The 24,421-nt window shown below is 54.6% G+C and overlaps 2 protein-coding genes and 1 pseudogene across 2 annotated transcripts; 1 reads left to right on the forward strand and 2 right to left on the reverse strand.

Annotated features, from left to right (window-relative positions):
• Positions 1-13,020: 13,020 nt before the first annotated feature.
• Positions 13,021-15,418, reverse strand: LOC141731254 (uncharacterized; annotated as a pseudogene).
• Positions 15,419-15,811: 393 nt separating this feature from the next.
• LOC102067691 (ultra-long-chain fatty acid omega-hydroxylase) lies at positions 15,812-20,076 on the forward strand. Its single transcript, XM_074555076.1, has 12 exons — positions 15,812-16,038; positions 16,339-16,483; positions 16,868-16,921; positions 17,183-17,310; positions 17,653-17,783; positions 17,998-18,265; positions 18,551-18,617; positions 18,692-18,821; positions 18,891-19,024; positions 19,106-19,170; positions 19,255-19,337; positions 19,437-20,076. The coding sequence occupies exons 1-12, from the start codon at positions 15,853-15,855 to the stop codon at positions 19,618-19,620; spliced, it is 1,575 nt and encodes a 524-aa protein (XP_074411177.1). The 5' UTR covers positions 15,812-15,852; the 3' UTR covers positions 19,621-20,076.
• Positions 19,983-23,892, reverse strand: LOC102067345 (uncharacterized). The gene is made up of 3 exons (XM_014274871.3): positions 23,707-23,892; positions 21,937-22,015; positions 19,983-21,783 (listed from the first exon to the last, which is right to left on the reverse strand). The coding sequence occupies exons 2-3, from the start codon at positions 21,956-21,958 to the stop codon at positions 20,774-20,776; spliced, it is 1,032 nt and encodes a 343-aa protein (XP_014130346.2). The 5' UTR covers positions 21,959-22,015; positions 23,707-23,892; the 3' UTR covers positions 19,983-20,773.
• Between the last annotated feature and the right edge of the window lie 529 nt (positions 23,893-24,421).

Here is a 24,421-nt window from a genome sequence, read left to right on the forward strand (position 1 = left end):
TTTGGAATATGACAGGCAGCCTTTTCCACTGGATTCCCAGAGGAAGACCGGGCCCATCTACACTACCACTGGATCTTCAGAGGAAAACTACACCCTTCTACAGGATCACTGCTCCAACGGAACCACATCTGTCACTTCAGGAGGACTGCAGCCACCATTTAATAGGACTGCTACCAACACTGTGACCCAACAGGGTGTCAGGTCGTATTCTGGCTCTGGCAGTGTTGTTTTGTATTACTGCATTTTTATTTTTATTTTTATTTTTCCTAATAAATAGCTGTTATTCCTATTGCCATATCTTTGCCTGAGAGCCCTTTAATTTCAAAACTATAATAATTCAGAGAGAGGGGGTTTGCATTTTCCATTTCAAGAGAGGCTCCTGCTTTCCTCAGCAGACACCTGTCTTTTCAAACTGAGACATTCCCACAGCATACTCCTGGAAAAGCTGTTGCCCACGGCTGGGACAGGAGCACTCTGTAATGGGTTCAGAACTGGCTGGGTGGCCTAGCCCAGAGAGTGGTGGTGAATGGTGCTGCATCCAGCTGGCAGCCAGGCACCAGTGCTGTCCCTCAGGGGTCTGTACTGGGGCCAGTTCTGTTCAATATCTTTACTGATGATATGGATGAGGCTGTTAAGTCTACCATTAGTCAGTTTGTAGATGACACTAAGGGGGGAGTGTGTGTCAAGCTATTGGAAGGTGGGAGGGCTGTGCAGAGAGACCTGGAATGGTTGGATGGATGGGCAGAGTCCAAGAAAGTGATGTTTAACCAGTCCAAGTGCCAAGTCCTGCATTTTGGCCACAATAAGTCCCTACAACGCTATAGGCTGGGGACAGTGTGGCTGGACAGTGCTCAGGCAGAAAGGGCCCTGGGGGTGCTGGTGACAGCCGGTTGAACATGAGCCAGCAGTGTGCCCAGGTGGCCAAGAAGGCCAACGGCATCCTGGCCTGGATCAGGAATGGTGTGGCCAGCAGGAGCAGGGAGCTCATTCTGCCCCTGTATGGGCACTGCTGAGGCTGCACCTTGAGTGCTGTGTCCAGTTCTGGGCCCTCAGCTTAGGAAGGACGTTGAGATGCTGGAGCACATCCAGAGGAGGGCAACAAGGCTGGTGAGGGGTTTGGAACAGAAGCACTGTAAATAACGACTGAGGGAGATGGGGTCGTTTAGCCTGGAGAAAAAGGAGACCCAGAGGTGACCTTACCACTCTCACCAGCTACCTGAAAAGGTGGTTGTAATCATGTGGGATTTGGTCTCTTTCTCCAAGCAACAACTCACAGAATGGGAGGACACAGTCTCAAGGTGCACCAAGGGAAATTTAGGTTGGATGTTACAAAAAGCTTTTTCCTGAAAGAGTGACAAAGTACTGGAATTGTCTGCCCAGGGAGGTGGTGGAGTCACCATCTCTGGATATGTTTAAAAATGACTGGATGTAGCACTCAGTGTCGTGGATTTAGTTGAGGTAGTGTTAGGGTATGGGTTGGACTTCATGATCATAAAAGTCTCTTCCAACCTAGTGATTCTGTCTGTGAAAGTACTGTTGGAATCACCAGCCAATGATGTCCGGATATAAAGTGAAACAAATTTAAGGTAAGAGCTGCATAGCTTCTGTCTCAAAACCTGGCCCACGGGTTTGTACTGGGCAAAGATCATCAAGTGGTCAGGGGCTCCACTAGCAATCTAATACTTCCTCTCCGTAATTTGCGACAAACTAAAATTCTAGACCTGTAAAATGGGGCCATTGGTACGCTTATTCCAGGTATCAACCTGCACCCAGGCCAGCCTTTCTGACTGGGTGGACCTGGGATCCAGAAATTTGAAATTAGACCCCTTGTACACATGTTGTCTGCAAATTTACCATCTGCCCCCTTAGATTTGGTGGAAAATGAAATCAAACTGGTGACATAGGAATTTTATAACTAGGGAGTGTTTGAAACGAATGAATGTGTTCTTGTGTTGTCCACAAGTTGGGAGAATTTGACCAGGCTGCCAGAGGTGTATGAACATCTTACACCTCATCAAAGTGTGGGAAAAGACAGCTGTCTCCAGAGGACCAATGAGCTGTTGGTACTTAACAACAGGGAAAAAAGTGGTGAGCATGAGAGAGAAAGCACAATGGAAACATCACCTCCTCAGCTGGAGAACAACATGCTGGCAATATCCCCACCCACGTCAGGAACCATGTTAATCAGATGCCTTAGGGCATTCCAACAGTCATGATTTCTGACAAAAATCCACCATGTCCAGGCTGTGGAACCTGTATGGACTGTGTGTTAGGCTTAACTGAACACCTGAAAAGAGCCTACAGCAAAAGGAGGATTTGTTTTCGATCTGCTAAGTACAGGAGGAAAAACAGTAACTATCACAATATTGCACGTCATCTTCTAAATGCAGGACAATGGCTGAAATAGCTGCAACTGGGTAGTGGATGTGCGAGCCATGGGGATGGTACTTCAAAACAAAAATCGGTCTGGAACGACACAAAAGATTGGTACATCCAATTGTCAGAAATCGGGAAAGGACTGTTGCTTCCCATGCAAAGGAGACCTCCACCCGCTTGAGGAGCTCACAAAAGGCATTGCACCAAGGAGGAAGAACATCTACTGATCAGGTTAGAAGCTCTGTTTCAGGGAAACAAAAACATCCATAAACTCATAGCTGAACACATTCCATCCAAGACAGCAAAGCAAATTCCTGACAAAAGGAGACCGTTGCCCAGAGAACCAGCAGTGGGTACGAGAACAGAACCTGGCATGAGTCATTGACCAGAGAATTAGGAGGAACAGCTGGGGAACATCAACTAGCAAAAGGAGGGGTAGCTCAGGCCCATTATCAGAGAACTCCTGGTGAATGGCTTTCAGCTGGGAAACTCAACACCTTCCCAAGGTCATTCAAGCAGTTACTTAATGGCCAGGAGATGACATCACTGGTCAATGAGTCAGTGCAGGACTGCTTCTGATGCCTGCATATGGTAAGCCAGATAAGAACATCAACCACAGATAAGAACAAAATAGGGACCCAAGAAAGAAACTTGAGAAGAGGTCGCCAGAAGTGGACCATGAAGACAGCAATCGAGAGTGGTAATTAGCTGTGCTTCTAGCACGTATTCCATCTAAATAGGGGAAAATCAGCCAAGATTATTCTGGATGATGTTGAATGTTTGTCCAGTGACATTCCACCCAGCAAAGTTTATTCAGAAGTTAAAGCCTGATGGAAAACACTAAGAGCCTTGGGAATTTCCAAATTAAAGGGAAAGCCAACAACTGCACTTTCAGGGACTTAATTACAGCTAAAGAAATTAAGAAGAATGTGCGAGAAATGAGCAGAAACTCAGCTCCTGGTCCAGATGGGATCACCCTAAAGGACATCAAGAAGATGGATGATCCCTGAATTCTCCTGGATCATGGAGATATTCAACTTTTGGTTAACATCCGGTAAAATCCTGGGTATGGTGAGGGGATGCAGGACTGTTAATGCCAAAGTCAACCAAATCAGAACATTTAAAGGACATTAATAACTGGAGACCCATCAAGATTGATTCTGTCTTGTAACAACTGTTCTCCAGAATAATGGCAGCAAGGCTGACTAAGGTATGCCCCCTCAATCCAAGGCAAAGAGGCTTTATAAGAGCAGGGGGATGCTCTGAAAATTTGATACTCCTGCAAACAATAATTTGACCTGCCAAAAGAGAACACAGACTGCTGGGTGTCGTACTTGTGGACCTCGCTAAGGCTTTTGACACCGTGAGCCACCAGCACAATTCTACATGGTCTGCAGCAAAGGGAAGGGGACTCCCATGTTGTTAGCTTGGTGAGTAATACGGATGAGAATATATATCATCATGTTAAAACCTCTTCAGAAAACTGACACTCCAAAAAAACATTCATCATCCCCAGACTAATGTACTTGGCAGACCAGATGTATACAAAATCAGGGCTCCTTGAATCCCCTGACCTACAGATTCGATCAACTGTCAAGGAATGGCTACACTTAACACCATGCATGTGTAATGTCAAACTGCATCACACGAACATGGTGTTAAGTGTACCCAAGGATGGAGGTTTGGGTATCATGAAGTTGATGGGACTCAATCCAAGTACACAGGCTTGAAAATTACATGGATTTGTCCAATGTTCGGATGATGCCTTAAGATTGATCCTGAAAGAAGAATGCTTAGGTCAAGTATATAGGAAAGTATGGATGAGAGCTGGAGGAGATCAAGAAAAGATCCTGTCAATATGGAAGCCTAAACCTAGATAGAACTGCTGGATGGCGCTGGTGATGATACAACGTCAGAATGGAAAGCAGCTACTCCAAAAACTCAGTATCCACAAGCATGTAACTGGAGGAAACAGGAATTTAAGAAATGGAAACAGCTGGTATCCCATGGCTGTGCTATTACAGACTTTAAGAAGGATAACATCAGCAATTTCTGGATCTCGAGATACAGAGGCACACCTCACAGAAAACTAGTAACAGCACTGCAGCTGTGGGCCAATGTCTACACAAGGGAATTCCTGGCAAGAGGAAGACAAGATCAATGCGTCAAAAGCTGCAGACACTGCAAGCCTGAAAATGAAACATGCTCCCACATCATTAGAAACTGTCCAACAACACAAAAGGCTAGGATTAAAAGACACAACTACATCTGTGACATATTAATCAACAAAGCTAAAAAGGACACTGCTTCAAGAGCCACATTGTGAGGGAACACAACAGTGAACTACATAGCAGATCTGATCTTTGTGAGAGAAAAACAGGCATTCTGGTGGATGTGACAATTGGATACGAATGCAGACACATCTTTATAAGAAGCTGTAACCCAAAAGGTGAGTTTTGAGCCTGGTTTTTGGTAGCAGGGGGGCCACAAAGATGGCTCCTGTAGGAAGCTGGCTGAAAGTGTCGACCATGTCCAGCAGAGATAATCCTTAATGGCTCTGAGGAGGGACATGCTGCTTTTGGTGTAGCTACAGTGAACGCAGAGAAGATCAAACAGTTATCCACCCTGCCTGGCCTCTCAGAAGATCCCTTCATTGTAGGATTGCTGCAGGTGCAAGACCTGTAAGTACCAATTGCTACCACGACAGTGCACTGGTGGCAGTATCACACAAACCAAGACTCTGTAACTCCTATCCAAGAACTAACTCGACAACTGGAGAGCCAAGGAGTAATCAGCAGAATCAGCTCACCCTTCAACAGACCCATCATGGCCAGTGAGGTGTTACAGTACAAGCTGGCTTGTACTGGGCAATTCATTTGGCTATAAATAAGAAACTCAGCTTGGTTCCATAAACAAGTCCCTGGCTGAGCTATGATTCTCCACTGAGGAGGATCAAAACAATGGACTGATAGATAAGGCCATCAAAATTGCAATAGCTCAGATGGACCTAACTGGGAAAGAAAGGGTGAGCTATTTACAGCCCAATGGGCCCATGAAACATCAGGGCATCTTGGAAGGGATGCAACACATAGATGGGGTCTTGATCAAGGGGTGGATCTGACCATAGAGTCCATCAGTGTGAAACAATGCACTGCCATCAAGCAAGCCACACGAGTGAAGCATCTTTGGAGTGGAGGCAGTGGCTGGGTTTCCAGAATGGTGAAGCCTGGCAAACTGATTGCATTGGGCCATTGCCACCAACATGCCAAGGCAGGAGTTATATCCTCATCAGGACAGAGACTACAACTGGCTGGCTGGAAACATACCCAGTAAACCATCCCACTGCCCAAAACAATTTCAGGTCTTGAAGACACATTTTGTGGTGACATGGAACCCCAGCTAGAACTGAGTCAGGCAGTAGGACTCATTTTCACAACAATCTTACAAACTCCTGGGCAAAGATGCATGGCTCTAAGTGGATATATCACATTCCCTACCACCCACAGGCCTCTGGGAAGATTAAAAGATAAAATGGGCTGCTAAAAACTATGTTCAGGGTATTAGGTAATGAGACATGGAAGCACTGGGATGCAAACTTGGCAGAAGCCACTTGGCTAGTCAATACTAGGGGATCTGCTTACCGCCCTGGTCCCACTTAACCAAGCCCTTAGACGCTGTGGAAGGAGACAAGGTTCCTGCATTACACACAGGGAAGTGGCTGGGGAAGCCAGTGTGGATTTCTTCCCCCACAGGAAAAGGCAAACCCATTTGTGGGATCGTCTTTGCCCGAGGACCTGGGTGTACTTGGTGGGTGATTCGGGAGGATGGGGAGACCTGGTGTGTACTTCAAGGAGATTTAACCTTGGGGTAAGAATAACCTACAGCATAAGTTGTATGTTACGGGAGGTAAAGTAGCAGGAGGGAAGAATGGACATGGAAGAATGAATTTTGGCAAGGAGCAAGAAAAAGATTATGATGAACAGAGACGATGCCAGTGCCCAACAGTACACCATCAGGTGTACTATTTCTCCTGTCCTGACCTCACCCTCTGGTGGAATGGAGATCATCGGGAAGGATATGAAAGGACAGGTGATAGTAGCTAATAAAATGTATGTTTGGTATAGAGAAGGCTTAAGGATTCTAGCAATGAGAGTATACAGACTATATGGGATCCAAGCATGACACAAATTGTACGGAATTGGGGTGGAGATTGTACTGGGTCTGACCAAGGTCAAGATCACTGGCCTTACAGTGCCGTGCTCTGCACTGGCAGCTGGATGGGTGTTGATAACAGACCAGTGTTTTGGCTACTGCCGAGCAGCGCTGCCCCTCTGACATTCCTTCCCCCACCAAACGGGGATGGGAGTGGGCAAGATCCTGGGAGGGGACACAACCAGTCCAGCTGACCCAAATTAGCCAAAAGGATATTGCATACCACATGATATCAGCTCAGGAGAGAGAGATCCTAAGCTAAGGGAGAGAGAAGGAAGGGGGGTACTCGTGAGTTTTCAACATCTGCTGTCCAGAGGAACTCTTATGTGTGCTGAAAGCCTGCCTCCCAGGAAGTGTCCAAACATCACTGCTGATGGGAAGCAGAGACTGACTTTTTATTCTCTTTAGCTGCTGCACACACAAATCTCTGCTTATTTCTTTCTTTTACTGTAATAAAACTGCCTTAGTTCACCCTGCTGGTTTTGCTCCATCTTATTCTCTGCCCTGTCCCATTGGGAAAGGGAGTGACAGACCGACTGAGTGCACACTTGCCACCCAGCTGGGGTCAACCCAATACAGTCAGGAAATATCAACATCTTCCCAAACAAATACAGGACCTCACCAATGCAGCATGTATCAGGTTTGCAGACTTTCCCACTGGACTTTCCCAAGTGGTTATGTGGAAACAGTGAGCTCCTACAGGACCTAGGTCTCTCCAAAAGAAGGCAGGGGAAGACTGCTGTGCTGCTGGTCTCCAGAATGCTCTTTACCTCAGTAGATATTGTTCAGATGTTTGGAAGCAAGGCTAGCTTGGCTGCGTAGAGTTATTATCGTTTATGCAAATTTAAAAAAAAAACACAAAAAGTTAAAAGCTGGATGGCACATAAGGACAGTGGGAATGACACAATTCTTCCAAGGATGCAGCATTGTGTTTCACCCACATTGGAGGCTAAATTCTACTGATTTGGACCAAGGTGGATGGGACACCGATACTTAACCCAGAAAAAGAACATATAAAAATAAATGCTCAATAAATAGCCAAATGCCTCATCATCTAATTAGTGACGTGAGTGAATAAATGAATGAACAAGATTCCCACAGTCCCTACCTACTATCCAGTGAAACCACAGCCAAGGGAACAGGTTTGGCAGAATCAGCAGGGGAAGAAGACCTTGTTGAGCCCGGTGCACTCTCAACAGTGTGGGATGACCCCCCGCTGGCATCCCAGCTGCCAGTGAAATAGCACTACTCTGATCGTTTTGGTGAGCAGACCTGGTCTCCCGGGTAGAGGAGGGAAGGCCTCCCATGCTGGCAGCAGGCAGACCATGTCTGAGACCCCAGTGGGTAGACCTGGCCTTCTGTGCCCAGACTCAGCATGCTGGGGACACAGGGTACACCTGGTCCCCTGCTCCAGTGGGGTGACATGGCCTCCCATCCCAGCGGAGGGCAGACCTGCTCCCTGTGACAGGACTTGGCCAGTGGGACACGAGTGTTTCCCGGGCCTGGGTTCGGGTGCTGTCCCTGATGACTCAGTGCCTGAGCAGCTCCTAGAGAGCCCTGCCACACGTTCCTCCCCCCACCTTCACCTCCCTGAACCACCACCACTGCACTCCAGTCCCTGGTGATATCAGAGTTGTCTCCAGCCTGCTTGGAAGGAGAGAGATCGCAAACAGGCACAGGACACCCACGGTGACATCCCAGAGCTCTTTCATCTTCCAAAGACTTGCAAGGTCACAGGCAGTCACTGGTGTCCATGAGGACAACAGAGGTGTCTTGACATGCTAAGGGGCCCATTTGGCACAGGCACTCGCTGAGGTACTGTGGTGACATTCCAGAGGTCTCCAAGCTCCTAAAGAACACTGAGGTCATGTCCAATCCCAAGGGCTCCATGAGTAAATCCCAGGAGTCCCCTGTTTGCTAAACTGCACTGACCTCACCCGCTGTCACAGGGTCTCGGTGGCAACATCCCGAGTGTCTCCATGCTGCTAAAGAGCTGTAATGTCACAGGCACTCACAGGCTCTGCAGTGATATTCCAATGTATCCAAGGTTGCAAAAGAACCTTAAGGTCACACGCTGTTAGAGGAACTCCACAGGGACATCCCAGGGGGCTCCAGGCTGCTAAAGAAGTGCTTTGTCACAGCCACTCAGAGGGGCTCCATCGTGACAAGCCAGTGGCCACTGTGCTCCTAAAGAGCAGTGAGGTCATAGGCAATGACAGCAGCTCTATGCTGACATCCCCTGTGTTTCTGCACTGCTAAAGAACTCTGATGTCACCGGCACTGACAATGGTTCCACAGCGACATCCCAGGTTTCTCTAAACTGCTAAAGAGCACTCAGCTCAAAGGCCCTCCTAAGGCTTCCATCCTCACATCCTAGAGGGATCCAGGTTTCTAAAGAGCCCTGAGGTCACCTGCACTCACACGGCTTCCATGGTGACATTGCAGGGCTCTCTGGGCCTTCTAGGGAGCCAGGAGGTCACTGGCAGAGACAGGCACTCCATGCTCACATTCTAGAAGACTGGGCTGCTAAAGAGACGGCAGGAGTAGTCACAGGCACTCCGTGGTGACACCCCAAGGCTCTTCAGTCTTCCTCCTCTCTCAGTCACCCTCAGTACCGCCACTGTCCCTCCCCTGCGCCTCCCCACGCCCCTCCGCTCCCGGGGAGGGAAGGAGGGAGGGAGCCTTTAGGAGCCGCCGGGCTTCCTGACCCGGCCCCGTCCCCAGATAGGCAGCAGCGAGAGATCTCTGAGCCCGGGGCTTGCGTCTCTAACACCGCCGTGCCCCCACCCCGTCTCCCGCCTTCATTTCTGCATCGCTCCCTCGCCCCGCTGCGCTCCTGCTCGGCCCCGCCGCGGGCTGAAGGAGAAGCGGGAGAGCCGTGGGACAAACGCCACAAAAAAAGTCTCCGAGCGACCCACCCAGAAGTCTCCTTGGCCAAGACACCCCGCAGCCGCCGGCAGCAGCCGCAGAGCCCGTGCCCAGCCTGGCCCGTGCCCGGCTCCCCTGCCCGCCCCACACGCTCGCTGCCCCGCGCAGCCGCCTCCTCTCCGGCCGCCGCCAGCCGCGCCTGAGGGCCCGGGCGGCGGCGGGGAAAGCCTTTCCCGTGGTGCTCCGCGCCACCGCCCGGCCCAGCGGGGACGGCCCTGAGGGGCGGCGCGGGGAGCGACGTGATAACCTCTTTCAGCGAGAAGGGAGAAAAGGAATCGAAAGGAAAACGCGGCGTGGGGGCGGTGGGAAAGGGAAACGAACAATTACCGCACTCCCCTCTGCACTCCTGCCCCTACCCGCACGTCCCCCTGTCGCGCCGAAAAATAAAACAGCCCGGCATGGCAACACAGAATTCCCTCAGAGCGCAGAAGCGAAGCCGAAAGGCTCGATGGGAGCGCGGTGGGGACAACAGAAAAAAAAAAAAAATCTTAAAAAAAAATACTGCGGTAGGGCGTGATGGTGAAAATAAAGGAGTACGATTTAGGGGTCTGGTAGCTCTCCGGGTCAAAGGAGCTGTCCAGCGTCCAGTGCGAGCCGCCTGCTGCCAGTTTCCTGAGTGCCCAGAGGTGGCCACTTTTGCCCCCGCTTTCCTTCCAACTATTGCTAAGCCAAGATCACACCATGCAGCTCAGATTCAGTCATCAGCACTTATCAAATATCCCTGTCACAACCTTCCACCGGGCAGAAAACCAGTTTAACATGTTTTATGTTCATACTGTCACTTATGTCCACCTGGGTCGTGCAAGTCGAGAGGGGAGGAAGAGGCCAAGAGTCACTTGAGAGGCCACACAGGCTCAGATAACACCTGTAATTTTTACTGTCTTCCACTGCCAGCTCATCTGGGAAAGCCCGGGAGTGTCATCAAGGCTGAGGCAAGTAATTCCCTGCCAATTTGTGGCACACACACTGGATGATAATGAATATGAGGAGACAATACTTCTCAAAGTAATTTTAAATCTGTGATGCTAAATATCACCCCCCCCCCCCTTTCAGGCCTCACCATAATCTATCTGAGATATGCTGGTTGGGCCTTGGCCTTGACAAACCCTACCTGGGCTGAGCTGCTCTGGAGCTTCTCAGAAACACTGTGTGCTCCCATGAACTGCTATGTTTTAATGTGCTTCTGGTGTTGTTGTTGAATAGACTTTGAAATTTGTTTTTGCCCAAATGGCATCACATTCTAATTCTCACACTTTGAAAGAGAAAGCTGCCGATGGAAAGTTGGGGCCAGGATGAAAGCTTGTTGTGATAAAGGCCACCTCTTGGGGCACTCTAAGCAGGGGTGCCCAAGGAGCCCCTTGGAGGTGTGCGGGGCCACAGCAGCCATGAGCAGCAAAGTCCCTGTGAGTGGGGCCTCTGCCAGCCGGGAGCTCTCCTGTTTGCTGCACTCAGGGCATCCCTGCAGATGGAACAATCTCACTGAAACTCCCCTAAAACTGCTCCGGTGGGGACCCTGTGGGGACAAGAATGTCGCTGGGGACCCCCAACACCCACATACCCCCCATCCACTCTGATGGGGATCTTGCAGGGACAGGAGTGTCACCAGGACAACCCAGACACCCACCCACCCCTCCTTCCACCTGGAAGGTGGTTGTAATCAGCTGGGGGCTGGTGTCTTCTCCCAGGCAAACACTGACAGAAGGAGAGGACACAGTCTTAAACTGTGCCAGGGGAAGTTTAAGCTGGACATTAGGAAAAAATTCTTTACTGAGTGATTGGGCATTGGCAGGGGGTACCCAGGGGGGTGGTAGAGTCACCGCACCTGGAGGTGTATAAAAAAAGACTGGATGTGGCACTCAGTGCCAGGGTTTAGTTGATAAGGTGGTGTTGGGTTACAGGTTGGACTTGATGATCCCAAAGGTCTTTTCCAACCCAGTTAGTTCTATGATTCTGTGAACTTTGGTGCTACTGCAACTTTTCCTCTCCCGGAGGAGCCTCTTCCACAACAGCCCCTGGAGGAGGGAACACAGACAGCTCTGTGTCACCCCCGAGGCCCTTGGAGGGGGTGGGATCAGGGGTAGGGGGTGCCCACCTTGAGACTGATGAACTGGGAGGTTAGGGGGCAGTCTCTTTTTAGGGCTTCTCGCAGCCCCCCAGAAGGTCCTGCCATCTCGGCCTGGGAGGGACCAGAGTCAGCACACACAGTACTCCCAGACCACCCCTCTTTCCCTGGGAAACATCCCCCAAAGGTGCCAGATCCTGCTGGTATCTGGTGCAGCCAAGCTTTGGGTAGGCAAAGGGGAGCTCAGGGGGGCAAAGGAGAAGGGACAGAGGGGTTTATCCTGCTCCTGGTTCAGTGCCCAGTGCTAATGCCCAGTGCCAGTGTCCAGCCTCAGTGGCCATCCCTGCTGTCCAGTCCAACTGTCCAGGGCCCAGTGTCAATGCCCAGTACTGGTGGCCAGTCCCACTGCCCAGCCTCAGTGTCCAGCCCCACTCCTCAGCCCAGTCCCAGTTCCCAGCCTCATTTCCCAGGCCTGGAACCATGATGCCACTGATCTAGGACAGTCCCCACCCCAGTCCCAGATGGATGCCAGCCCTGCTGCCAGCCCCAATACCACCTGTGTGCAGATGTGTGCCAGTGTCATCCCCCACCCTGGGGGGCACAGGACAGCCACCAGTGGGTTCCTGGGCCAGGCAAAGCCACACCGATCCTGGAGGAAGCTGAGGGTTTTACCCAGGGATCAGCTGGTGCAGCAGCAAGAAGGAAGCAGTGATGGGGACAGTGATGGGGATGGTGGGAGTGACAGAACAAGGCAGCCATGCACAGCCTGGTGTGGGGCCTGGGGCATGGTGTGAAGTATGGTGTGGGACACAGCACAGGACACATGGCACAGGGCATGCTGTGGGTAGGAACATGACCCAGGACCACGGCACGGGACACAGGACATGACACAGGACATGGAACATGGCTGGAGAGCACAGGGACATGGGAATGACCGTGGAGCATGGCATGGGACATAGGACACGGGACATGGCATGGGACATGACCATGGAGGACAACACAGGGTTCAGTCAGTCCCAGCATCATCACCCCAAACCTCCTCCCACCAACCCCACTGGGACACCCACCCCAAGGCCTGTGGACACCAGTGTCCCCTGGAAGCTGGGCCAGCTCTGGATCTCCTGGAAGAGGGTGTTGCCAGGGCACTTGATGGGGCTGAGCTGGCCACACAGGATGAAGTCTGGCTGGACGCAGCCAGAGGCTGGAGCTCATCCTGCATCAGGGCCAGAGTGTTGGGGTCCGGCAGTGTGGCCAAGAAGTCCTGGAAGATGCCAGTGCTGAAGCCCTTGGTATTGTAGTCCTTGGTGTGGGCACTGACCCAGTGCCACCCCCGACCCTCGTACAGGTACCCATCCGAGCCCACCACGAAGCTACAAGTGGGGACCCAGTGGTGGGAACCATGGGGGAATAGTGGTGGGGACTGCAAAAGGACAGGGATGGGGACCATGGGGGGCAAAAGGGACCACAGAGAGTGATAGGGACCATGGTGAGACAGTGATAGGGACAGTAGGGGGGACAATGGTGTTGACTTACAAGGGGAAAGTGATGGGGACCTTGGAGGGCAACAGGTCCTTCAGGTGGTGACAGGGCCCACCAGGGTACAATGACAGCTCCCTTGGGGATGCCAACTCCCTCAGAGGGTGCCAGCTCCCGACAGCCAATGTTGTCCCAACTGTGGGTATCCTGGTGGAAGCTCTGCATGTCCCTCATGGCATGGGAACAGGCGCAGCAGCTCTAGCATGGCTCTAGAGTGTGGTGCAGGAACATGGAGCCCAGCAGGAGCCACAGCAATTACAGGGTGCCCCAGCAGGGACCAGCCCCCACATGCAGTGGGACAAGGGGCTCCACGTATCCCTTAAGCCCTTAGGAACACGTCAGAGTCCACGTGGGGACCAGGGGCTCAGCGGGTCCTTGGACACACGGCAGAGTCCGTGCGGAGACAAGGAGCTTGATAGGTCTTTGGGGACACATGAGAACATCTGAGGGCCCCTCAGCCTGGGTGTGGAAGGGTTCTCCTGGGAGTTACTGAGGAGATGGGAAGGGGCTACTCAGAATGTCCATTGGCGGGGACATGAGGGGGCCAGTGTCCAAGGGACACAACAGTGTTGGTCATGGGGACATGGTGGTGGCCACCTAGGGACACCCACTCAGGGACCACCACCCAGGGGAGAGAGTTGTGTCCATACAGAGGACACGGTGGTGGTCATCAAGGAAAAACCGTGGTGTCCACCCAGGCAGCATAGTGGTGGCCATCCACAGGACATGGTGGTGCCCACCGAGGGGACAAAATGGTGCCCACCCAGGAGACCCGAAGATGTCCCACCACACCAAGCCACCTGTCCCTATCATCATCTCTCAGTGCCCACCCACGAGAGTGACCCCACCCCACTCACCCGGGGTCCCCTCTCACTCCTTCCCACCCCATTTGTGCAGTGACAACCCCCATTTGTGTGGTGACAAGCCCCCTTTGTGTGGTAACAACTCCTGTTTAGGGGGTTATAACCCCCACTTGTGTGGTGACAACCCCATTTAGGGTTGTCACCTAAACATCCCCTGCCCATACCCACATAGCACTCATTTAACTCCTGTGACACCCAACAAGCCAAGACCTCCACCTGCTGTGTCCTCACATCCCTAAGGGGCTGCCAGGTGTGTGACAGCACCCACAGCATCCCCAAAACCTTCTTTTGCCTCCTTCTCTTGCTGTCCTGGCCACACCAGCACCCCAAAATTCCGGTGCTCTAACTGCTGGGGGGGGGGGGGGGTCGGTCTCCCCACTTCAAGCCATTGCTGGTCCTGTAGTAGCCCTGGAGCAGCTTGGCCAGCAGGATGGGGTCCCAGGCTAGTCGTGCACCCAGGACCACCCCATCCATGGCCCTGATGACCACAGCATCGGGGCCAGGGGATGGGAGGCCCTGCAAGGTGTAATTTTAGTTTTCCACGTCATCTCAGCAGCTGCTGGGTTCCAGCATGGTCCCATTGTTGTCACCTGGAAAGATGTCCCCAAAGCCTCAGTGATGGTGACAGTAAAGAGAGGATCAGCAGAGGGTTGAGGCTGGGGAGGGGTCACCCAAATCGTCTAGACCTCAGCCAGATCTGGGTGCTGGCAAAGAGGGGACTGAGGGCCACCATGGAGCTGTTGGGGGCCAGCATGGCCCCATAGTCCAGGGTTGCAGTATCACAGTGCAGGAGCTCGGTCAGGAGCTGCCACTGCCCAGGAGTGAGACCGAGGAGGGGGTCCCAGGGGTGCTCACCCAGCCCTGTGTGGCATTCCAAGATGCTGCAGACCCTCAGCCCCTGCCCCAGGGCCGGGGCGGTTGTAGGCGAGCCGCCCCAGCCCGGGGACTCGAGGGTGTCCATGATGTCAGTCACAGAGAACACATGGCATGCGGGACACCCTTGGGAACATGCGGGTGGGCAGGGAGCGGGGGCATGTGGGGGGAAGGGTGGGGACAGGGTTGAGACAGGGAAGGCACCCAAAAATGCATCAAAAGCAGGGGGAGGGCAGCCAAAATTAAGAGGAAGGACCAAAATCTGAAGAATGCATCTAAAACTGGGGAAAGGACCCTAAACAGAGGGGAAAGACCCAAAAGAAGGGGAAAGAACCCAAAATGGGGTTAAAGGACCCTAGAGAGGGGGAAAGGACCCAAACCAAGGAGAAAAGACACAAAACTAGAGGTCAAAGTGTTGTTGGTGCTGTGGGGTGTCATGGGATGTCCCTATCTGTGCCGGGACAGGTACAGACGCTCAGTGCAACGAACAGACACAGGAACATGCTACGGGAAACGGGGACACCCTGCGGGACAGGTGAATATCCTGAAGGACACGGCCCCGGGACATCGGGGACTTTGGTCCCACTGGGGGCGGGGGGTGGGGGACACACAGAGAGGGACAGAGACACACAGAAAGGAATAGGGTCACACGGGGGAGATGGGGACGGGGATATTCCGAGGGGACAGGGACACACGACCGTGGATAGGGACACGTGCAGAGGGATAGGGACACACGGGTGGGGGACAGTGATACACAGAATGAAGGGGGGACAGGGACACACACAGGGAGAAGGGAATACGATGCCACCAGGATACACAAGTGGGGACATTGCCACCAGGACATGTCAGCACAAGAAGTCACCAGGGTATGTCAGAGGACGCTGCCACCAGAATGTGTATTAGGACAAAAGGCGGATCCGGTGACACCCAGCGCTGCACCACGTGACCCCGGAAGTGACACCGCCCACACCCGACCCTTGCCCTGTCCTCAGGAGCGGTTCCATGGCGGTGGCCACGGCGCTAGGTTCCCTGGGTGCGGTGGCCCTGGGCACCTTCGTGGTGGCCCTGCTGCTGCGGTGGCTCTGGGATGCGCTGGTGGCTGTCATCCGATTCCGGGCCACTTGTCGCCAGCTGAACAAGTTCCCCATCCCGCCCTGGCGCAATTGGTTGCTGGGACACACCGGCATGGTGAGAGGACAGGGGGTGACACCTGCAGGGACAGCAGGGACAGGGGTGGAGGCACCTGCAAAGGAACAATTGGGTGGTGGCACCTGTGAGGGGACTGAAGGAATGGGGTGGGGGCACTTGGGGGGATGGTGAGGATGGTGTGGGGGCACCTCCAAGGGGAAAATGAGGACAGGGTGTTGGCACCTGCAAGAGGAAAATAGGGCAGACATAAGTGTCCCCAAGGCTGGCAGTGTCCTGAGGACACACATGTCCCTGAGCCTGCCTGTGCCCCCAATGGCACACATGTCCTGTTGTCCCCAGGGCCAGAGCACGGAGGAAGGCCTACAGCAGGTGGACACCTTGGTGGCCCAGTACCGTCATGGCTGCCTCTGGTGGGGACTTCCCTGGCTGCCTGTGCTGCGCCTCTTCCACCCCAGCACCCTCCGGCCACTCCTCAGTGCCTCAGGTAGGACATCGGACATCAGACGAGTCCCCAGGGCCACCTATGGGTGTCACTGCACCTGGCACAGAGACCTGGCAGTGCCCAGGCAGTGGCCACCAACCCAAGCCCACAGGTCCCCAGAGGTGTCACCATTGGCAGGCCAAATGCCGCCCCATAGTGGCCACCAACCTGTCCTTGAGGTTCCCCAAGGCCACTCAAACGTGTCACCATGTTCAGCCTCTGGTTGTCCCCCAACCCTTATCCTTTGGTGGCCATGGGTGCTGGGAGAAGGTCCCCACCTGATGGTTAATGGGGGCAGACAGGGTGGTGCCACCCCCAGTGTCCCCACGCAGGGAACCTGATGGCACCCCAGTGAATCACTGCCCATCCCATCCTTGTATCCTGCAGCTTTCGTGGCCCCCAAGGACAAAATTTTCTACGGCTTCCTCAAGCCCTGGCTGGGTGAGTGGGGGAGGTTAGGGTGGGGACAGCACCCTGGGGTGCCCCGTGAATGGAGTTGGGTGTCACAGGGGTGGAGAGAGCACCCCTGGGTGGCCCCCCAGGATGGATCCTGGTGTGTCGCATGGAACAGGGGCGGTGGACAACAGGGATATCCTCCTTGGGTGTCCCCAGATGGATCTGTGTGTCACAGGGGACAGGGGTGGTGGGGGACAGGGACAACCCCCTGGGGGCCTTCAGCGGACCCCGGTGTCCCCTCCCCAGGAGAGGGGCTGCTGCTGAGTGATGGGCAGCGCTGGGCGCGGCACCGGCGACTCCTGACGCCCGCCTTCCATGGCGATGTGCTCCGGAATTACCTGGGAATCTTCAACCAGAGCACCCGCGTGCTGCTCGTGAGAGATCCCAGATGGGCATGAGTCTCCACCTGCACCCCAAATCCTGAGTGCTGCACCCCAAATTCTGACCTGCATCCCAAACCCTGAGTCCTGCACCCAAAATTCTGTCCTGCACCCACTGCTGCATCCTGAGTCCTGTCCTGTACCCAAATTCTTTACTGTCCCATACCCCAAACTCAAAGCTGCCCCCAAACCTCAACTCCATCCCTCATTCATCACCACATTCCTGTTCTACACCCTCTCCCCAACTCTTCCCCCTCTCCCACCCCTGTCCCACCCCCCAATTTATCCCCTGTCCCCTGTCCCTGATTCCCTCCCCAATCCAGTCCTTCCCCGCAGGCCAAGTGGGCGGCAGCAGCAGAGGCAGCTGGTGGGGGGCCAGTGGAGTTGGAGGTGCTGCAGCCCCTGAGCCTCCTCACCCTGGACACGCTCCAGAAGTGCATCTTCAGCCACGAGAGCCACTGCCAGGAGTGAGTGTCGCCTGTCCCCACTGATCATCCTAGAGTGCCCTGGTGACCCTACCATTGTCCCTGCTGGCCATCCTGGTGGCTGTGCTGGCCCTGCCATAGTCCCCACTGGCCATCCTGTCCAATCACTCTCCCTGTTGATCATTCTAGTGGCCCCAATGCTCCTGCTGTCATCCATGCTGGTGGCCACAGTGTCGCCCCATTGTCCCTGGTACAGGCAGCCCAGTGAGTACATCCAGGCCATCCTGGAGCTGAGCTCGTTGGTGGTCCGGCGCCAATTCCAGCCACTTCTCCACCCCTGGTGGCTCTACAGCCTCTCCTCTGATGGCCGGCGCTTCGCCCGTGCCTGTGCCACGGTCCACACCTTCACTGCTGATGTGGTGCAGCGCCGGCGCCAGGCACTCGCCTGCCTGGGCCACCAGGCCTGGCTGGATGGCCACCAGGGACGCAGCATGGACTTCATCGACCTCCTGCTGCTCACCAAGGTGGGGCTGGGGTGGTGGCCATGGGGACATGGAAGTGGTCAAGAGAGTGGTGGTGGCCATGGAAGGATTGGCCATAGAGGTCAGTAGGATGCTGGTGGCCATGGGAGGCTTGGGCATAGACTGGTGGCCACAGGGGAACAGTGGTGGCCATGGGCAGCATTGACCATAGAGCTGGTGGCCAGTGGGATTGTGGTGCCATAGGGTGGTGGCCATGGATGGGATGTGGCCCCAGGTGGCCCACAGACTGGTGGCCCCAATGGCCTGTGGCTCACCTTGCCCCTGCAGGACGAGAATGGCCATACCCTGTCGGACGAGGACATTGCGGCTGAGGCTGACACCTTCATGTTTGAGGGTAAGCACGAGCTCCGAGGTGCCACTGGGGAGGAGCCACTCCAGTGTCCCCTCACTCACCCAGTGTCCCCACAGGCCATGACACCACGGCCAGTGGCCTGGCATGGCTCTTCTTCAACCTGGCCGGCCATCCTGAGCACCAGGAGCGATGCCGCCAGGAGGTCCAGGAGCTCCTGGCTGGCCGGGACACTGCAGACATTGAATGGTGAGATGTCCCCAGGGCCACCCCGGTCATGTGGCTTGGGAGCATGTTGCCACCCCCGCTTGTCCCCAGGGAGGACCTGTCCCAGCTGCCCTTCACCACCATGTGCATCAAGGAGAGCCTGCGGCTGCACCCTCCTGTCACTGCTGTGTCCCGGCGCTGCACCGAGGACATCCCCCTGCGCGATGGCCGTGTCATCCCCAAGGGTATGGCATGGCCAGGGTGTTCTCAGTGTCACCACCCACCCTCATCTGCTGTCCCTAAAGTGGCCATTCCCATCCCACCAGGGGTCATCTGCCTGATGAGCATCTACGGGACCCACCACAACCCAGACCTCTGGCCCGAGCCTGAGGTAGGGCCACCCTCTGAGGTGTCCCTGTCACCATGGTGGTGACAGCTGTGTTCCCTCGGTGTGACTGTGTCGGTCTCACCCCAGGTGTTCAATCCTCTGAGGTTCAGTCCGGAGAACAGCAAGGAACGGTCCCCGTCATCCTTCATCCCCTTCTCTGCTGGCCCCAGGTATGTCCTGGAGTGGGGACAGGAGTGTCCCCAAATGTCACCCCTGTCCCTGGCTGGGTTCACAGTGGGGTGACAGTGACAGTGGGGATGTGGTGGCAGGAACTGCATTGGGCAGAGCTTTGCCATGGCTGAGATGAAGGTGGTAGTGGCATTGACACTGTCCCGGTTCGTGCTGCGGAGAGGCAACGCGAGGCCACCCCCGCGCCGCAAGCCCGAGCTGATCCTGCGTGCCGAGGACGGGCTCTGGCTGCTGCTGGAGCCACTGGTGGGAGGGCCTGAGTGACACGGGTCACCAGGACATGGGGACATCCTGTAAGGTGGGTGTCACAGCCAGGGGAGGAGCAGGGAATAAAATGGTAGCATGAAAGGGACAGTATCATGGTGGTGGTAGGGATGTGTTGTCCTTGGCCGTGGGACACTCCATCACATGGACATGTCAACCCATGGACTTGTCCTCTAGGCCACTTGTGTTGCCATCCATGGCCATGTCCCCCATGTCCTCATCCATGGCCATAGAGCCCCATGTCACCATCTCTGGTGACACCGCCTCCCATGCCCTATATCGCCATCCACAGCCATGTCCGCACCCATGTGCTTGTCCCTGTCCCCATCCCTACCATGTCCCCCAATGTCACTATCCATGTCTTAGTTGAATGTCTTTATTTTACCCCAATGTTTGGGTGAAGGGATGAAGAAAAATGAAGGAAAATCAAAGCCAAAATAAAAGGATTTACGTGTCCATGCTGCTGAGTATCTGTGCACCTGGGCGGGTAGAAAGGACCTTTTCTAGAGGGATTTCCACTCCACTGCCTCCAAAATCCTGGGTATTTTGCCCCAGTCCATCACCATTTGGCTGTGGAAGATGCCTGTGGGCCAGAGAGAATTACAATCATGGAATGATTCAAGTTGGAAAAGACCTCCAACACAATCCAGTATTCCTTGATGCCACTCAAAGAAATGATAGGATGCAAAAGGCGAGACTTTTTTGGGTCGAAAGTAAAAAACTGTGCTGTCCCCTATGAAATTCTGATGTCTGTTTGCATCCCAATGGATTTTTCTCTGGCTGCATTGAAGTGCTCAAGGGGAGCCAGGAAGATGTGGAGACCACCTGCCAGGTGTCTTCCCAACATGGATCACCAGGACCATGGATGACCAAGTCTCTGCACAGTGAGGGTCACTGTGGACCATCCAATGGTGGTCCTCCAATAGCGGATGGAGTTGAAGCAGCACTCAAAGCTCTTTCTGCACACAGGGCACTTGTAGGGCATCCCCTACTGCTGCCTCCCTTGGTGTTGGGTCATGGTAGAGTTCTGGGAAAAGCTCTTCCCACGCTTGGGACACTGTCAGGGCCTCTCCCCCGTGTGGATCCGCCAGTGGGTGAGGAGGGTGGAGTTTTTCTGAAAGCCCTTCCTGCAGTCAGGGCAGCAAAAGGGCCTCTATTCTGTGTGAATCTGCTGATGCTTGAAGAGACGGTATCGACTCTGAAACCTCTCCCCGCACTCAGAACACTCATAGGGCCTCTCCCCAGTGTGGATCCTCTGGTGCGCAATCAGGCTGGAGTTCTGGTTGAAGCATTTCCCACATTCTGAGCACGTGTAGGGGCATTCCCCAGTGTGCATTGTCTGGTGGATGATCAGGTCAGAGCTGTCACGGAAGCCCTTCCCACATTCCCCACACACAAAGGGTCGTATCCCAGTGTGGATCATCTGGTGGCGGTTCAGATGGCAGCTCTTCCTGAAGCCTTTCCCACATTCTCCACATTTATAGGGCCGTTCATCAGCGTGCATCCTCTGGTGGAGTTTCAGGCTGGAGCTGCTCCTGAAGCTCTTCCCACATTCCCCACACTTGTGGGGCCGTTCCCCGGTGTGGATCCGCTGGTGGGCAATCAGGTGGGAGCTGACGTTGAAGCTCTGTCCACACTCCCCACACTCATAGGGTCGTTCCCCAGTGTGAATCCTCTGGTGGACCATCAGGTCAGAGGTGTCTCTGAAGCTCTTCCCACATTTCCCACACTCATAGGGCCTTTCTCCAGTGTGGATCTTCTGGTGGCGGTACAGGTGGGAGCTGATCCTGAAGCTCTTCCCACATTCCCCACACTTGTGGGGCCGTTCCCCGGTATGCATCCTCTGGTGGAGGAGCAGGTTGTAGCTCCTGCGGAAACTCTTCCCACATTCCAAGCACTGGTGGGGCTTCTTGCCATCATCAAGCTGCTCATTGACCACCACTTCAGAGCTCTGGCCAGATCTCTGGCTGCCTTCCAGGCACAGGCTGGGTCTTTCCACCTCAGAGCATCCTGGGCTGCATTTGCAGCCCCTCCTCGTGCAGCATCTCTGGGGCTTTTCCTCCCTGTTGGCTTCCTGTGCCGTGGAGCCACTCAAAACAGCCTCTGCCACCAGGTCCTGCCACGGGCATTTGTCCTCCCTGCTCTCCATGCTCAGCTCCTGCTCTGGGGGGAGAAGGACAAGGACAGGATGGGATTTGCCTCTGTGCCACAGGCAAGGGCAAGGAGATCCCCCCAGGGCTGTGCTGCAGCTGGGGCCATGCTGGGCTGGGAGATGGAGCAGCACAGAGGGGAAAGGGGCACTGACTTCCTCCTCACCTGCCAGGCTGTCCCAAGGCATCTTCCTCTTCCTTGTGGACTTCTCCTCTATCCAGATAAGGTTTGGAAATGGGAAATCCTGATTTGGGGGAAAAACAAGATGTGAGTGCATTGCCTTCAGAGGTCCCACTGGCCAAGTCCATCTCTAGAAGTCACCGGGTGTCTGGTGGCCAGAAATACCTTCAAAAAGCAAGAAATCCAGAAACCTCTCCCAAGAGTTCCCTGTTTCCAGTGTCCTCACTTTGGGGTTATGGGGGGTCCCTCTTCTCAGAGCTGCTGGGGGGCTGTGGGTCCTGGGCATTCCCCCTCCCCTGGGTTCTGCTTACACAGGCTGATGGTCTTTTGAGGGTCCCAGGGATGAATTTATGATGCTCATATCCCCATTTGTCTGAAATAAATTTTGCACCTTTATAACACTGGTTCCGAGAACAAAGAGGGAGGAAGAAGAAGCACGGAGTTTGTTTTCAGAACCCCTTTCACTCCTCCACATTCCTGCTCTTCTGTTGTCTGCAGATGGACAGACAGCGGGACAGAGCCCTCCTTTGCTTTTGGTTAGTTTGAGCTCGCTGAGGCAGAGAAGTTCCCTCGACTGTGGTTTTTGGTTTTCCTTTTCTTTGGACCTGTCTAAACCTGCTCTGGACTGAACACCCAGAAGAGTACCAGGTGCTCACACCTGTGCCCCACTGGGGCTGGGCCATGGCATTTCCAGCACCAGACTGAGCAAGCCAAACTACAGCCCACGGAGGGGCTTCGTGAGTTTGTCATCTCTTTTGGAGCAGCAAGAGGTTGTATTGCTGAATATTGTTCATTTTTGGGGCTGGTGAGTGCTTTGCCTGTTAAAGAAACAGTTTTTCCACTTCTCTCTAAGGAAATCTTTTTCCAGAACCAAATGAGAGAGGGGCCGCTTGATTTTGCTCTTCTAGAGGAAACATCTTTAGAGGTTTTTCTCCCAAAATTGCCCTAAACCAGGAAATTGGCGTGGGCGTTGAAGGTCCTGCTACCCAAGTCCATTTCTAGAAGTCACTGAATGTCTGGTGGCCAGAAAAACTTCCAAAAATCAAGAAGGAGACAAAAAAAACCTCTCCCAGGCGTTCCGTGTTCCCAGTGTCCTTATTTTGGGGTTTGAGGGTCCCTCTTCTCAGAGCTGCTGGGGGCCCATGGGTCCTGGGCATCCCCCCTCTCCCGGGTCCTACTCAGGCATGCTGAGGGTCTTTTGGGGATGTCAGGGCTCATCCTCTCCTCATTCGAACGTGGCTCCCAGGTGTTCCAGGGTGCCCTTTCTCCAGCATCCCTGCACTCCAGGCACTCAGCGCTTCCCCTGCTCCCCGACAATACTTTCAGGGTCGGGGAGCCCTGCCCCACTCATCTCCCGGCTCCACCACCCATCCAGCCAGCCTGCCGGAGCTCCCCCGGCTCTGCTATCGCCCCTCTCCCCACGCCGGGGCTCCCCCCTTTCATCCCCCGGCTCTCCCGGGGATCCCCAAAACCCGTGTCGTGTCCCGCCCCGCCGGCACCGGGCGATCGCCACGTGGCCCCCGCAAAATCCCCCCAGGGCCATTTACGGCTCAGCTCTGCACTCCTGCGAGATCCAAAAATATCTCCTCATCAAATAAATACAAAATACCTCTCCCAGCGACACCGAAATATATTTGGGACTCGACTCCGGAATCGGCAGGGCCTAAACCACAGCAAAATCCCCTTCTCCCCGCCAAAAAAACCCTCTCGGAGCTGCCGCGATCGACTCGGGATGAGCTTTCCCTCGGCGCTCACCTGCGGGACGCGGGGCAATGCGATGCTGCCGGGCCCAGCCGAGCTGCGGGCTCGCCGTGGAACCCCGCAACGCTCCTTCCACTGCTGCCGCTCCCGCTCCCGCTCGGCCTGCTCCCCTTCGTGCTCCTCCTGTTCCAGTTCCTGCTCCTCCCCTTCCCGTCTCCCTCCCCTTCCTCCCGCTCCTCCTCCGCTCCCGCCCCGGACCCTCCTTTCGCATCGCCTCTGTCCCACGGCCGCAGCAGCAGTGGCACTGGGGCAGGGGGAGGAATACCCAGAGCTCCCAGCGTTGGGCAGGGGCCTCGGGGACTCCCCAGTGCAGATCCGCCCGTCCCGTCCCCCTCCCCCCGAGCTAAAATTCCGCTCCCGGGGCTCGCTAGGTACGAGCGGTGGCGCAGGTGGGGTGGAAGTGGGGAGCGCTGGGCGCTGCGGCTCTGCCCGGGAACTGCGGAGTCACCGCTAGGGAAATCGGTCAGAGTTCCTCTGGAATTCCTCTGCCTGGAATTGAGGAGAGGCCCTGACACCGTCCTGAGTGTGGGAAGCGCTTCTCCCAGAACTCCACCGGCACCCGACGCCAAGGGAGGCAGCACCAAGGGAATCCCTGCCGGTGCCCCCGGTGCGGGAAGAGCTTCGTGCTCTTTGAGCTCCAGCTCTATCTCCCATGGGAGGATCCGCGCTGGATAACTCACAGTGACTCTCATTGGACAGAGACTCTGTG

Source organism: Zonotrichia albicollis, chromosome 19 (assembly GCF_047830755.1).
Source record: "Zonotrichia albicollis isolate bZonAlb1 chromosome 19, bZonAlb1.hap1, whole genome shotgun sequence".
Taxonomy (NCBI): Eukaryota; Metazoa; Chordata; class Aves; order Passeriformes; family Passerellidae; genus Zonotrichia; species Zonotrichia albicollis.

Bases quoted from the DNA above. Each gene is read 5' to 3' on its own strand.
- LOC102067691 (XM_074555076.1), top strand. From the start codon at position 15,853: ATGGCGGTGGCCACGGCGCTAGGTTCCCTGGGTGCGGTGGCCCTGGGC. The intron at 17,311-17,652 runs GTGAGAGATCCC...CCTTCCCCGCAG, and splicing joins AGAGCACCCGCGTGCTGCTC to GCCAAGTGGGCGGCAGCAGC. The intron at 17,784-17,997 runs GTGAGTGTCGCC...TCCCTGGTACAG, and splicing joins CACGAGAGCCACTGCCAGGA to GCAGCCCAGTGAGTACATCC.
- LOC102067345 (XM_014274871.3), bottom strand. From the start codon at position 21,958: ATGCCTTGGGACAGCCTGGCAG. The intron at 21,784-21,936 runs GTGAGGAGGAAG...TTCTCCCCCCAG, and splicing joins GCCTTGGGACAGCCTGGCAG to AGCAGGAGCTGAGCATGGAG.